The sequence below is a fragment of the Nothoprocta perdicaria genome, unplaced genomic scaffold (genome assembly GCF_003342845.1).
Source record: "Nothoprocta perdicaria isolate Ctin4 unplaced genomic scaffold, notPer1 scaffold_66, whole genome shotgun sequence".
Taxonomy (NCBI): domain Eukaryota; kingdom Metazoa; phylum Chordata; class Aves; order Tinamiformes; family Tinamidae; genus Nothoprocta; species Nothoprocta perdicaria.
In genome coordinates, this window is record NW_020455932.1 from 2,829,312 (window position 1) to 2,844,458 (window position 15,147).

The following is a 15,147-nucleotide window of genomic DNA, read 5'->3' on the forward strand; positions in this document are numbered from 1 at the left end:
TGCTTTCCAGCAGGTCGACCCCTAATCTGTCCTGGTGCCTGGGGTTATTCCTCCCCAGGTGCTAATGCTTTACTTGATAACACACAGCTGTAAGCCTGGCAGTTTAAGGAAGCCAAGGGAAAGGCACTGACTATTGAATAATAATAAAAATCAGGTACATTTAAAAAAGCAAAATTGGCCTTGAACAATAACATACCAAAAACCCCCAGCACACAAATCGGGAAACTTAAGACTCAAGAAAAAACTTGAATGACATTAAGGAAGGAAAGAACAGGAGTAGGATCAGTTTAAAAATAGAGTCTAACTTTAGCCAAACACTTCTGGCTAAAGAATAAACTGAATATTCACCTAAATCTCTTCCTTGGATCCAGTGGAGGAGCCCATTCCTCCTCCAGCAGCTGCCAGGTGTTTGGTGTTTAAGTCATCGCAGCAGTTCACTGCACAACCAGCCACAGCTCTGGATGCYTCACTCCAGACTTCTGGAGCTGGAAGCCTCAGCCAGGAAAACAACCTSCCATTTCAATTTTGCTAGGCTTTACAAGCCTGTTCCTCAAAATCCAAGGGTTTTGCTCAGCAACTGGGGATACAGAAAGGAAGAATAAGCAGCACTTAAGCCAGCATTACTACTGGATCGTTAAAGTGAGCAATTGCAGGCTAATGAAAAATATAGATATCACGCCTGTAAGGTGAAAGATGAATCACAATTTGATAGAAATGTCAGCACCATCGCAGGTATAAGTCACAGAAGGCAGCAGCCAGTGATGCAGACACTGTGCACGGGTGACCAGCAGAGCAAGGCAGCCCAGGGTCCCGCCTGGGAGATGGCTCCTGTATTTAACAGGACAAACTGACACTTGCTGTCCTGAGAAACAACAGGCTGGCAGTACAACTTCACGAGTAAAATGGTGAAAGCAGAAATTAGTCTGCCATAAAAGCGTAATTACCTTATTAAAAATCGTTCTCGCACTCTACCGAGCAAGGGATTTATAARTATTTTTCTTCTGGGTTTTGTCCAAATCACCTAAAAATAGAATTCAAAGTCCCACCACGATGTGCTGAAAAAACTGCCTAGCAAACCAAGAACAACAAATGAAGAAGCTGAAAGAAAAGCTCTCCTATTGATTAAGCAGTTCCTGCAAGGCAACTTGCTCCTGTAAAACCTTAATAGTTATAATTCAAAGCAACCAACATGACACAAAAGTGGATGGGCTTTAAGCATTTGAACAGCCCATCCTGGCAAAGGGCAGAGCTCCAGCAGGCGCCCTGGGGACCGGGACACGTCCTGCAGGTGCCGATGGCCAGAAGGACAAGTCTGTGTGAGCGGGGTCTGACCTGCAACTGGATGATCTCTTAAACTAGATGTCTCTCAGCGTTACTTGAAGGGACACTGTCCTGAATCCCCAGGCATGTCACCAGAGCTTTCATTTGTCACCAAGTAGTGTTCCCAAGACAAGCAGCATCTAGTGTCCCTAGTCTCAATTCTCCACCTGTCATGGGGCATAAGCAATGAATGAAAATAACRGATTTAGAGCAAGACCAGAAAAATCTGTTCAGTGCAACTGGGGCTGGTTTATATCTATTATATACACACACACACACACACACATATATATTTATATATATATAAAAACTTCCTACTAGAGAGAAATGACCAATGATGGAGGGAGGATCAAGGAGGCAAGAGAAATAGAAGAAAAAAGATGGAAAGCAAACTGAAGACAGACATGATTAGCAAATGAGGAAAGAAGAAATATAGCTACCAAGAATAGGAATGATGGAGAAGTAGTCAAAGCGGAGTAAAAACACCCCAGCTCAAGAGTTTGCAAATGTTCTCATTTGAGCTGCTGTGTCCCTCTCGCATCCACCCGGCCTCCCGGCAGCTGTCACCTCCTCAGCTCTGTTTCCCAGCTCTGCTCTGGGTGGCTGAGGTCAAGTCATAGATCCCCGCTCCTGCTTCTGGCAGGAGAGGCACCACGGAACCTCCTGAGATGCTCCACGCTGCGCTCCACGCACACCCTACAGCACCGAGCAGATTCCAGCCTGTGCTGTGGCACAAATTTAATGAACGCTGCTCTAGGAAAAAGTGAGGAGACATAGTCCATGCTCCATTCCTTAAAGCTTCATGCCCTCCGTGTTGCAGAACTGCAGTTCATGTTTGCACTATAGAATTGACAACTGTGCTTAGAGTTTGCTGAACATTTTTGAGAAAAAAGTTGAGTTAACCCAACACAAAGGGCCTTCCTTCCATGGCAATTAAAAATAAATCACCTTTGATTGGCCAATTTGTTTTGACTTTTAGTCACAGCTTCCAATGCCCAGATTCCTGTATTTAAGTATGCACAGTAGAACGAGTCCTGCAACTTCATCTGAAGGACACACCAGCATCTTAGCAGCTTCGTCAAAGACTCCAAATGTGGTACACATCCTGCACTTCTCATCTTGGCAAGTCCAAGAGCAGTTTTGTCCAAGGAGAAAAWGCAGAACTTGGCAATCAAGCTCACAACTTGCAAGTCAACAAGGCTCCAGATGGGTTACTCCAGCTTCTTCAGCAGCTGCTATGATGACAAAGGCTGTTGCACATGGTTGGAGAGTCTACAGATCATCCTGCTCGTTAGAACCATCACTTACATCTAGCAGCAAGTGTTCAAAGTCATAAATACCCAACTCCACACCAGCTCCCTTCGTACTTCCGAGGTTGGAGACCTTGGCTACAAGGCCAAGGCATGAATGCAGAAAAGAAATATCACTGATTTAAGTGATCTGCTTTATTGCYAAGTCAACCCAACAAAAAAGCACCAGATTAGATTCTGCTTCTGTAATCCAAAACAACCAAAAACTGAAGTTTAAAGAGACGATCATTCTGAAGAGTAAGAGCCCTGAACATGTTCCTAGAGCTGAAATGACCCAACTGCTGCAGGTTCCTGCCCTACAGGGTTGCAGGAACAGACCAAATGCTCCCCAACCATTGCAGCCACAAACTGACTGGATTTGGTGAAACCACCTTCTGGAGTTCGAGCTGAGCCTCTGATTTCATCCTGAACCAGGAGAGGAGCAGCCCCAYAGCCCACCCCACCGGCTGATACGGGGGAAAAGCAGCCACGGGGCACCAAACCCCTGAGCTACTTCAACCAGGTCTGCAAGCCTGGAGCCCAGCAGCTCAGCCTTTGGCCATCTGAACACACAGCAATCACCTGGGACGTGACAGCCAAAGCCTTACGAGAGGATTTCTTGCCTGCTCCAAGGTAATCCATCTTCTTGATTTCGTTTACCTCACAAGAGGGTCCATGACTAGGTTCCCTCTGCTTTTGAGCAGCGGCAGCACATCAGTTACTACGTTCCCATAGAACCCGATTTCTTGTTCGTGGTGCTTGTGCCTCAATTACAGGCGCATCCCGACTGCAGGGAGAAAACAGAGCACTCTTATGGATGCTTTGTCAACTCGTCTCTCTTGAAATGTCAAATGAAAAGACTCAATGAACCAAATAAACACTTCTTATCTGACTCATCAGGCTGGAGCCGTTGATATTTGGTCAGTGAGAAGAGAGAAGTCCAGCAGTTAATRCATTTAGCAGAATGGAATATTATGCAACGCTCTGCACAAACCCAATGCATGGCATTTAGCCCAGGACCGCTTTAGCTTTATAGGCTTAAATAAAAACCATGTTTTAAAATAAAGCGGAGATATAAGTTTCCCTTGCCTAGCTGCTCCAAGCAGAGGTTCAATCTTCCCATTTTTAAGGGTTCACATAAAAACACACACATGGCCCATCTTCTCAGGTTGCTCTTAAATGAAAACTACTACTCTTTTTCCCCACAACTAGAGAATGAAAAATGAAATTACTTCCCCCCCCAAACCATGAAGTCTTTGGGGCTAAGTCCAGAGTTCTGGTTCCCCAGGTATGCCCTGGTGAACACAGCAGCCTTTTGCTAGTGAGCAGGTCTGTAAATCACAGAAGAGCTGGAGGGTCGCTAAAAACCAAGTCTAGCAGCTGCATTATTAACATCTGCAAGCAGTACTTATAAAGAGCTCAAGGCCAAAAAAGAAACCCCACACACCAAAAACACCAAATTTAATGAAAGGTAGGAATAGAGGATGCTTCTTATGAAAACATTAAGAGGCAGTGAAGGTAAATAGAATATGCTAATGACAAAACACATTGGAAGGGGAAGCAGAGAGGAGCGTGGACAGGGGGGAAGGCGCTGTCACCCATTCACACTTCACAKGCCATGTCCAGAACATGTGGGAAGGGAAAGATGTCTCCCACCGAGCCCCAAGGGTGGGTGCTCAGCAGCTTCTTCTGCCACTTATGTTGTAGGGATGACCAACAACCCAGGAGACCTGGCCACCCAAAGCACCGTGTTGGATGGGTGGGGGGTAACACACAGAGCACCAGACAGGGCGCCAAGACCGTGGGCTCTTGCTCCCAGCTCTGCTCAGCCCCACATAGCGCCCAGAGACACCTCCTTCTCTCCTGGCCTCGCCATCCTGTTCTCCTGAAACGCACACTGGCAACCAGTAACGTGGAAGTTTGATTCCCAAGTGTGGTCACGGAGACTTSTTTCTTCTCTTTCCTGCAAGTGAACCAAGAGATCCTAGAAAGAGATAGGAGTTGGATTTCATTGCTCTGATGCCAAGAATCTTGTTGAAGCCTTATCTGGATCACGGCTTGCTGTACGATAAGCCGAAAGGAGATGATGCATTTCAAATACTTTAACTTAATATTAAATATTGTACCTCCGTAACACTCATCATATTGCATTTCAAAAGGCTTGTACCAGAAGTCTCATTAGCAAAACCATTAAAACAAGCACACAGCTGGTAGAGAGCATTCACTGCGCAGAAGTCAGATTCTTCTAAATTTATAGTGGCAAAATTGATTACTGTTTCTCACATCTGTTGTAAATTTTGCATCTAAATTCTCCTTAAAACATCACTTAGCTCAGACACATCAAACCAGGCTCTACGAAGCAGCACCCCTCCCCCTGGAGCCACATAAATCACATCCATGCAAACCAAATGTGATCTTTTCATAAAAACATTCATTACTGTCATATATCCTATAATAAGCAGTAACGCCTGGGATGCAACTCCACGTATCTACAGTGTGTTTGCAGCCGCACAGAAGCCAGGGGTAACTTTGAAGGAAGGAGCTGTTGGAGGAAGGGGAAGGGAAGAGACCCCCAAGCCATGGACCCCAGATGCAAGCCAGAACTGCAAGTTGGCATCTCCACCATCCAGAGATGTGAATGAAGCTGCCTGTGAGCAGGGTCACAAATGCAGAACTGGAAGACAGCAACACAAGCCTTTTTTTTTTGGATAGTATTCCATGTCTTTCTCCGGACAAACCTCTTCAGGCAAAACCCTACCACCTTCAGGCAAGAAGCTCATACCCCCAGGCTGCAACACCTATAGACACACATAGCRCTGTTGGAAATGGGGTATCTTAGGAGAAGCACAGCTAAAAGACTTCTACTTCATCTTTTTTAATAGAGRGGGGGGAAAAAAGAAAAGGAAAAAGCACATTTGCCACGTCTCACCCACAGCGCCATGGCCCTGTTTCTCACTGAAAACTTAATTCCCCTGAAGTAGGGAAAAAAACACAATTAAAAAAAAAAAAGCTAAAGCTAAAGAACAACAGCAAAAAAAGAAAGAAAAAAGGATAAGGCTTTATCAGAGATCTAAAGCAAAAGTGAATCACACACAGACAAGTTGCTAGCTGAACTCCAGAAGGCTCCTGTAAGCTCTTCCTCGCCTTTTTTGTGACCCTCTCRCAAGGACAGGCAGGACAAGGCTCTGCTTCATCATCAGTTCTTGCAGTGCCATAACATTTATTAACCTAAAGGGTTTTTCTCCTCCCCCTGCTTGCTTTGTGGGTGGTTCCAATCTGTTTAAGAGGACATTGGCACCTGTCCTCAGAAAGGTAAAGTGGTTCAGCAAAGCCTGCTCGCCTGGCAGCACAGCAAGTCTTTGGAGGCACATAGAGAATAGGGAGCAGATCGAACAGGATTTATCATGATTAAGTCCAGAAGATACAGAAGGATGAGGTGACACCACGGCAAGGTGAAAGAGTGCTCTTCAGAAGGCACGGGAGAGCAAGAAGGATCATGTCCCCAACACGCCTGCAGCCACCAAGCCCATGAACTTCCAAGGGCGAACAACCACTTGCTTCAAAGAGCTGCCTTCTCAACAGGGGTGGGGGATGAGACCTCCCTCCCTTCCAAAAAAAACTCCCCAAAACAGCCCCCCATCAGTGAGCCCAGGGGTGTTGAAATATAACGTTCAGGCACAATTGGGGTATGGTCTGCTGGGATCTGCCTCATCATCTTTTCTTCACAGTTGAGACCACTGGAGTACACATTTCTCACCTTTTTGGTGAAAATAGGATTTTTCATCCTCAGTACTTCCTCCTAGAGCTAACCCATCAGCGAAGCCACCCCTCAAACTGCTCTGATGATTTACAGACTGCCAGAGGATGAGACCAGCAGACTATTCAGACAAGACGTTTGGAAAGGGCACATTCTAGACTGCACGTGTTAGCAGTTTTCCTCCTCCTTCCACTTTGCCTTGGAGGGCTGAAGACATGATGAGAAACAACTGAAGCCCTCTGGAAGTCCACCTGCTACTTGACATCAAGTTCTCTCTCAAGAAGCCTTGCTCAGCATTGAGAATTTGACATAAGTTCAYCTCAATGAGGATAAAACTTACTCCAAGTAGGAAGGGGTGACAAGGGGGCCTCTTTCTGCTTGCTCCAGAAAGAAATATCACAAAGGACTTTTTTTTTCCCCCCTGAACTTTTTTTGAAGCTGCTGCAGTGACTAATCACCAGTCGCTACATAATGCTGTGAAAACACACAGGGAACAATTCCTTATTACATTTATTCCTTTATTTATTAAAGGCTCAAGAGCTTCACCCAGAGCTTCAGTTAAAATGAGTGAGAGGGAGGGAGACCAAGGAGGACAAGAGCCCCCCATCCATCTTCACCCCTCCATATGCGAGGCCAGAGCCCTCTTCTTTTCCTCTCACCCACCCATTTAAATTATCAGCATTTTGCAGCAGGAACAGCCTATAATGACACATCTCCACAGCACCAGGAGCAGCAGAGCCCCAGGGGCTGCCAGGCTCTTTACATGCACACATGTACATGCTGGAGCCCGGGAACAGCACTTACCAGCACCACAAAGGCGAGCACAGTAAGGTACAACTTGTATCTGCAGAAACTCTCCTCTCCCATTTATTTCCTTTTTTGAATGTGCCCAAAAAATCAAACCCATCAGTGATTCTTATTAGCAGTGACTCATATCAGCCACAACGCCAGCTTGTCTCCAGAGAACCGAATAAACCAGGACAACTTGTCAGCTGGTGTAAAAAAGTATGAGCCTCGTGTTTTGTTACCAGATATATAGCATCATTTTCCCAACACAATGCATCAGCACTTCCCCATCTATTTGGGAATATGAACTGTATTTCTCGAGAATCTCAGAAGATGCATTAGCTTTCACCACCTTTCATTCATCACCGTCCTGTGAAGCGGTGCTTAACATCCCCCATGAATACCAAGCACCGCACCACACAGAAAGCTACTTGTGCTTCAAAGCAGAGCAATATAATTTTTAGGGGCCCTCTACGACCAGGCTCACATGTGACATTAGAAGAAAACGGTAACAAGCAGCAGCTTCCCATTGACTTCTCATTGTGCCCCACAGTTGGTGGCCCTGCTCACCAGCAGGGCAGGACACTGGCACRATTACTGGCTGGAGCAGCTACTAATTAGCTCGTGATACCGGGTATCTCAAGGGCCTTCAAAGAGCWGATGCCTGTAGGGGAAATTGCACCTGCTGCCTGAACAACTTCTTCACCTTGACCAGAGTATTTTTAGCTGTATGGACAGACCTGCCAATACATTCACCTTCAATCCTTTGCAAGGAAAATTCTGACAACACACAGCAGTAAGTGAACCTCCTATCTATGCAGGGTCAAGACAGCCAGAAGGAGAGAAATGATGAGCAAAGGCAAGTTCCCAAAACACTTCTTAAACATTCGTGTTTCATTTGAGCTTCCCTTTGTTCCACACCCTCCTCCGTTCCCACAGAGACGAGTGAGAAGTTTCTCTCTGCTTTCTGTGAGCTCGTGGATTTGGCCTCATATTTTGCCTAAGGAGATCAGCCAACACAGTCAAACGCAAGCAGCTTGGTAAAGCCACCCATCTGCCTTTGCAGAAGAGAGGACCACTAATTTACACCGAGCCTCCTGGATCTACTCATGTATTTGGCACAGAATAGCCCAATATTGTCACTGCAGAAGSTAATAAAACTTATCACTCAAATGAAACAGGCCCTCTTATCTATTAACCTCAGCAGGTGACGTGCAGCCTCCTGCCAAACCTGTAAACAGAAGCACTTCTTTTAATCATGAGAGCACAGGAGCAGTAAACAACAGAGAAGACACGTGYGTGAAGCACTTCCCCTGCTAACTCACGTGATGCTGTGCACCACGACAGCTTCGTTAATTAATGTAAAACTGTACTATGATGGACTTAATCCCGAGCTGACAGTAACGGGCAYGAGTCCACAGCCCTTCAGCTCGCTGCTGAGCTGCCTCCAAAGCACACAAACTACCAGCAGCATAAAAGGGAGTCCTTACCTTTATGCTTAGAYCCAGTGCTTTAGCTAAGCCTCTCCAAAACGTGTCTTCAGTTCTACATAGTATGAGGGTGACTAAAGCTGGTGGACTCCAGCACAAGCACCTTCACGTCCTCTGCGTGTTGCAGTTTCAAGGGAACCATTAGGAACAAGTGCTAAGTCCCACACATGGCTTTATGAGTCCTCCCAGGCCTCCCTGAATTTCCAGGCTTTGGCAGCCTGATTTCATTGTAAATCGCCTCACTAAGAAATCTTCTATTAGCTTATAAGCTTCTTACAGTGACTTATATTTGCAGCAAAGTTTACTGTCCTTTTTCAAAGCACACTCTGCCTGCCTTCTCCTGAAGCTTCTTCCCATGTGGAAAACCTTTCCAGCTTGACAGACTTTATATCTTCATACACAGAAGCACTCAAATAAAACCAGAGCCCACTATGCTGTCCCTCTAGCATCTCCATCTCCCACGTCTGTCCCAGGCACATCATATACAGAAGAAAGGAAAAAAACATATATACTTTACTGGGTACCTTTTCAGACAAGGCCATTAAACTGTCTAGAAACCTCTGCCAGAAATCCTTGAAGAGGGGGCGATCAATTTTCTTCAGACTCTCTTTGGTGCTGGCATCCACACTGACATACAGCTGCGTTACCGGCTCAAGGTTCCTTGGTAATTAAAAAGAAAAAAAGAGAATAGGGGAATTGTTATTTTACAGATATTCCTGCTAACTGAATCTTTGCATAAAACAGAGTAAGTCAGAACAAGTTGCTGCTCTGGCGCAGCAATAAAAGGAATTACACAGTACTTAAAGGGGGTGGGGGGGAAATATATATATATATCAAGCTTCAGGGGGATCATCTTTGCCAAAAGGGCCATAGTCTAAATAGCTACTGCCTCCCCAAACACAYCCAAGACTAGGGAAGTCCCACACACACAGAGGACTCGGATGACTTCTGGATGAGCAGGGAATGGGAAAGCATTACGTCCTAGGAGAGCTGCAAACCATGCAGGCAGGCTTTCCAAGCAGGATTCTCTTTGGCTTCACAGGAGGCACTGAAAGCCACTGCTTCATACCCTAACTCTGAGGTACGGCCCCAAGGCATCAACCCCTTCCCCAAAAGCACTTGCTCAGGCTTGCAGAAAGGCAGTGCCTCTYGACAGAAATGCAACTGTAAACCGGCCAGTTTTCACCAGTGGTCAGGTGGAACCTGTCTGCAACTTGCATCAGTCCAATAATTTTTGGAGAAAAATCAAGGCTGTTTGAGAAAATAAAACAGAGCAGAACCCTTAYATTGCATAAAACCAAAGCAATACCCCTAGGAATGTAATGGTGATGAGTGTGGCTTTGGCGAGCCCAACACGGGCAACACCTGCAAGACGAAACCTCTTCTGCTGCATCAAGAGGCTGGGACCAGCTGAGCCRTTCCCATAACCAAGTGGATGTGCACACACATTGCAGGGGAAGCAGAGAGGAGAGCAAACACCGCCGTGGTCTATTAGCAAACAGATAACGAAGAGCAAATAACTCGAGAAACTGAAGCGAGGTCCCTTGCCGCAGAGGAACCGGCTGAAGCAGGTGGACGTCGACGCAGGCTCCTCGACGGGTGGTGGCACAGGGTGGTGGCACGGGCGCCCGTTCATCACACACAGGCAGACACAAAGAGCCGCTTCCCTTCACAGCGTCGGCGAGATGGGGCGACGGGCACCAAGCTGCACTGTGTAACTTAACACGCTGTGGACAACGGCAGGGAGGAAACTTCCACTAGGACTTTTTGTGAAGGCTATTAATGATACAGGCAACACTTCCACTTTAACTTGGTTCTTCAGGAGAGGAGAAGTCAGCAGCTTTTGTTCAGCTGCCAAGCAGTACCACCTAAAAATACAATAAACTTCCCCTTGAAGACGATAAATGACAAGAACTGCCCAGAATAAGACAAAGCAGAGCTGTTAGTGGTCAAAAAAGCCTCTTACCTGACACGAACGTGCAAGCAACTTAGTGAAAGGCATTTTCTTTATCTAATTAGATGATTAAAGCAGCTAGGAGGAATGTGCATGTGTATGTATGTGTGTGCATATACATATATATACACATATATATATGTATGTACATATATATATATATACATATATATATATGTATGTATAAATCAGTCTCTGTCAACAAGCTTTTCTGGAACAGCAGCCTAATGCCACAAACTCCAAAATGACCAGAGTGTTCCAGGCACAAACGGATCAAAGCATTTAATAACAAGCAGCCCAAGCAGAATATTCTTCTCTTCCCCTAACACTATATTTGTCTAATGAAGAGGCCCTAAGGAAGACGCAGGGCATTTTCCAGTGCATGAGCAGACAAAATAATCTCCTCTCGAAGGCTCTGCAGCCTCCTGCAGGTGCGAGCCAGCACAGCCGGCCCTGGGGAGGACTAGGGAGGGGTGGAAAGAGACCCCGGTCAGGGTCTGCACAACTCGCCCAGACGTGGCTGGACCTAGCACCAGGMTGTGGGCCCTTGTGCAGCCTCTCAACGTGAACAGCAGGGAGATGGGAGCCAGGGGTCTGCATGTCACCAGGACGAAACAAAATACCAAGTGATGCTGCCCATAGCCAACTATGTATAATAATTAATGTGGAAATTCAGTGGCATGGAACTCGCAATGGATTTTCAGAGATTTTTCCTTACTTTGGAGTTTTARTTCCTAAACAAGATTTAGACAGTTGACATTCAGTCCAGGAGATCAAATTTGAGCTTACTGCATTTAGCATTTGTAAAATCACAGAATGGTTGAGGTTGGAAGGGACCTCTGGAGATCATCTAGTCCAATCCTCCTGCTCCAGCAGGGACACCCAGAACACAGGACACCCAGTTGCATCCAGGTGGGTTTTGAAGACCTCCAGAGAAGGGGGCAGCCTGTTCCAGGGCTCAGRCACCCTCACAGTGAAGAAGTTCYTCCTCAYMTGGAGATKGAACTGCCCTATGTTTCAATTTGTACCCATTACCCTCTGCCCTGTCACTGACCACCACTGAGAAGAGCTTGGCCTCTTCCTCCCTACATTCTCCCTTCATGAACTTATACATGTTAATCAGATCCCCTCTCAGCCTTCTCTTCTCYAGGCTAAACAGGTCCAATTTGCTCAGTCTCTCCTCGTATGAGGGATGCTCYAGTCCCCGAGTCATCTTTGTTGCCCTGGACAGGCATAAGTCATGACCATAAGTCGTCCAGTCACCAGTACCAACATCACCACCCTAGACACAGCTGAGCAAACGCTGTGCACACACAGGCCAGCCCTTGTGTAACTACATCCAAAAAGCAGAACACGACAGAGCTGAGGAACAGCTCAATCTAAGCCCACAGGCAACTAAAGTCTCATCAACTTTACCAAAACAGCCCAAAAACGAGAGGAGGAGGAGGATGCCCCGGCCTGCAGCACTGCTGGGATGCAAGGCGCGGGCTGCACGGCTGCAGAGCCTGCAGGAGCCCTCCAGACGCACGGGAAGGCTCCGGGCCGCGTGCCGGCTTCCTCGCCGCACGCCGCCTGCCTGGCTGCTTGTTTTAATGCTGACTTTAGACTACAGCTCCCTGCTGCCGACGGCYGCAGATCAGCTCAGTGCACACTTCAGTTCTCACGTTGAGCAAACCATTTGCTTTGATTAGCCAAGAGCAGGTGCAATATTCAAGACAGCCAGGCAATATTCAAATTTTTATCTTTTTTTTTTTGTCTGCTTTTTTTTAAAACTGTTTGGCAGATCCTGGGAAATTTGTCTTCAAAATACAGTGTATAGTCTTTTTTTTTTGTTAAATGCCATTTTTAGGAAGGAGCAGTTCCTGTCCATCAGGCACATAATACATGACTTTAGAGTAACTTGATTACACAACTATTCAATCATCTGGAATGCCTTTGCAGTGTGTAATTACTCGCTCAAATTGCAAGGTTCTCCCCCATCACTGCTACACTCCAACCACACAGAGGAAGGAACAGGGAAGCTCCATTGGGGAGCAGCCACACGAAAGGAGCTCGTGCTGAAGCGACGGCCGAGCAYGGCCCGAGAACAGCCCGGTCCGAGTAAATCCAGCTTGGGTAACTCCAGGCTGGGCTTGGTGTGCAGCCTTAGCCGACGGCTTCCTGAGGAGCTCCCTGGCACCCTGCGGCACACACCATGTGCAAGGGAAGGGCGTTGAGTGCATTTCTGGGCCACGCTGCTTCAGTCTTGGTTAAAAGCAGCTTGCTCAAAAACATCAGAAACAGGAATTCTTTGCATTTGTAGGCGTGCTTTCATCAGGCTAGATTAAAGCRTCACGAATGGTAACTAGCACAACTTCCTCAGAGCGCCAGAAGACGTTTCTGCAGGTGAGGGTGATGTAGCCCTRTGCTTTTTATCTGCACTTAAGCCATCCTTGGGACCCACTCCTGGAGATGCCGAGCTACGCAGAGCTTGGGTCCGAGCCTTGAGAGACATCCTTGCAGAGCCAAAGATGAGACTGCAACAGGAGCAGGCAGATGAGAAGGGCACTTTGTTTTTAACAGAGCAGGAGGTAAAAGTCACTCTCTTCTTTTTCCCCCAACCCTCTATATTGCTAGGGACTATATTATATTCAATTCACTTTCAAAAGTAATTACACCTTGTTGGAGAGGAAAAAAAGTCAAGCTGGGAAAGAGAAAGATGAGAAATGCCATGGACAGACGATGGTTAAAAGCAAATAGATGCTGAGTAGCCCTTCTCATTGCCAGCACTCCTGCAGAGCAGACTCTGGTAAGTGATGAAATCCAGTACAACAGAGCTCGCCACAGACATCTCCCCCGAGGCAGTTATTTTCTCCAACTCTTACCTAATCTCCTCTGGGAACTGTGCGTTTGTAACCAGGAAACTAGAGATGTTCTGCTGGTGCAGAAGCTTCAGGAAGCGGTTGATCTCCGGGTACATGATGGGCTCTCCCACCAGAGACAGCGCGCAGTGCTTCGCTGTCATCGCTTCTTCCAAGCGATCTGCTTTAACTCCCGACACTCCTGAGGCAGAGAGGAAAAAAATATCAGAAATTACCCGCAGCACTATAGTCATCACCTGCTGCAAGCCATTATATCTCCATCTAAAACCCGGTGGCACAAGAGAGACCAGTAACGGCCCCGCTCCTCAACCGGACACAGGTGACACCARAGGGACCGCCTGCATCGAGCAACGCGGCTCCCCGACAGCCCTGGGGCAGCAGCCCTGCAGACACGCTCCGGTTGCGGCTCACCGCGCRGGTTGCTTGAGTTTTGCAAAACTCAAGTCAAAATTGATCTTGCTGGTCCTCCGAGGTGCCTGGCTGCTGGGACAGAAACCCAGGACCACGAAAGGATCAGTGCCACTTCAGAGAGGTATTTAAAGAAAGAGCAAGCAAACCAGGTTTTGCTCCTCTCCGCTGCCAAGCACAGGTGTGTGCCCTCGTGGTCCTACGAAGACAAACTCCTGGAAGGAGCTGGGCATATTCGGAGCACAGCAATAACCACTGTGTGTCACTGCTGCTAACCACAGAAATCACCTCTGCAGAGGCAGAGGATCTGCTTAAAAAGAAAGCCAGCTTTTACAACCACAAGGTGATTGGGGGTGGAATGGACCTTTGGAGACRGTCTAGTTCAGCAGCACACGAGGCACAGTTCTGACTTTGAAAAACCATTTCAGMAGAGGGAAAAAGCAGGGAGGTCGACTGCAGCACCCACGTGCGACRGCCACGAGGCGCAGGGTTAACCGACACGATCCAGGCTGGCTAAATCCCAGGAGAGCAGAGGAGAGGGGTCAAGATTCCTGTCYGACAGAATCACAGAATATTCAAGGTTGGAAGGGACCTCTACAGATCATCTAGTCCAACCTTCCTGCTCAAGCAGGCACTCCTACAGCATGTGGCACAGGGTGGCATCCAGGCGGGTTTTGAAGACTTCCAGAGAAGGAGACTCCACAACCTCCCTGGGCAGCCTGTTCCAGGGCTCTGTCACCCTAACAGTAAAGAAGTTGCTCCTCACCTGGAGACGGAACTTCCTGTGCTCCAGCTTATGGCCATTACCCCTCGTCCTATCGCTGGCCACCAGTGAGAACAGCYTGTCCCCTTCCTCCCTGCATTCTCCCTTCMTGAACTTATACACATTAATCAGATCCCCTCTCAGCCTTCTCTTCTCCAGAGAAAACAGGCCCAGCTCACTCAGCCTCTCCTCAGCCATTCCTGCCTAAGCGCTCAGGACCCCAAATGAATTGGGCTGACTACAAACAAGTTTGTTCCRAATATGTCACTTCGCATTTCCTTGACATGCCTTGATGCACTTGAATAATACCCGAGGTTGGTCTGTTCTACAAAGAAAAAAAATATATTATATCAAAGACTTCAGTTTGAAGYGAGGTCCTCAGCTCACCTCCTGTTGCCTAGACGCTGCAGCTCTAGCAGTACGGAGAATCACCCGCCGTGCTGAAGGCAGGATGCAAACGGGCCGGTGCCGGGCGCTGCGCGAGGCGCACRCGGCCAAGGCGGCTCGCGACGGGAGCCC

The 15,147-nt window shown here is 47.4% G+C and overlaps 1 protein-coding gene across 1 annotated transcript in view; it reads right to left on the reverse strand.

Moving 5' to 3' along the window:
* Positions 1 to 15,147, reverse strand: part of TYW1 (tRNA-yW synthesizing protein 1 homolog) — a 91,495-nt gene that overhangs the window by 34,716 nt on the left and 41,632 nt on the right. Inside the window, exons 12-13 of the mRNA XM_026050213.1 lie at positions 13,461 to 13,638; positions 9,167 to 9,302 (exon numbers count right to left, since the gene is read on the reverse strand). Coding sequence (XP_025905998.1) covers positions 9,167 to 9,302; positions 13,461 to 13,638 — 314 coding nt within the window. The remainder of the gene's footprint in view (positions 1 to 9,166; positions 9,303 to 13,460; positions 13,639 to 15,147) is intronic.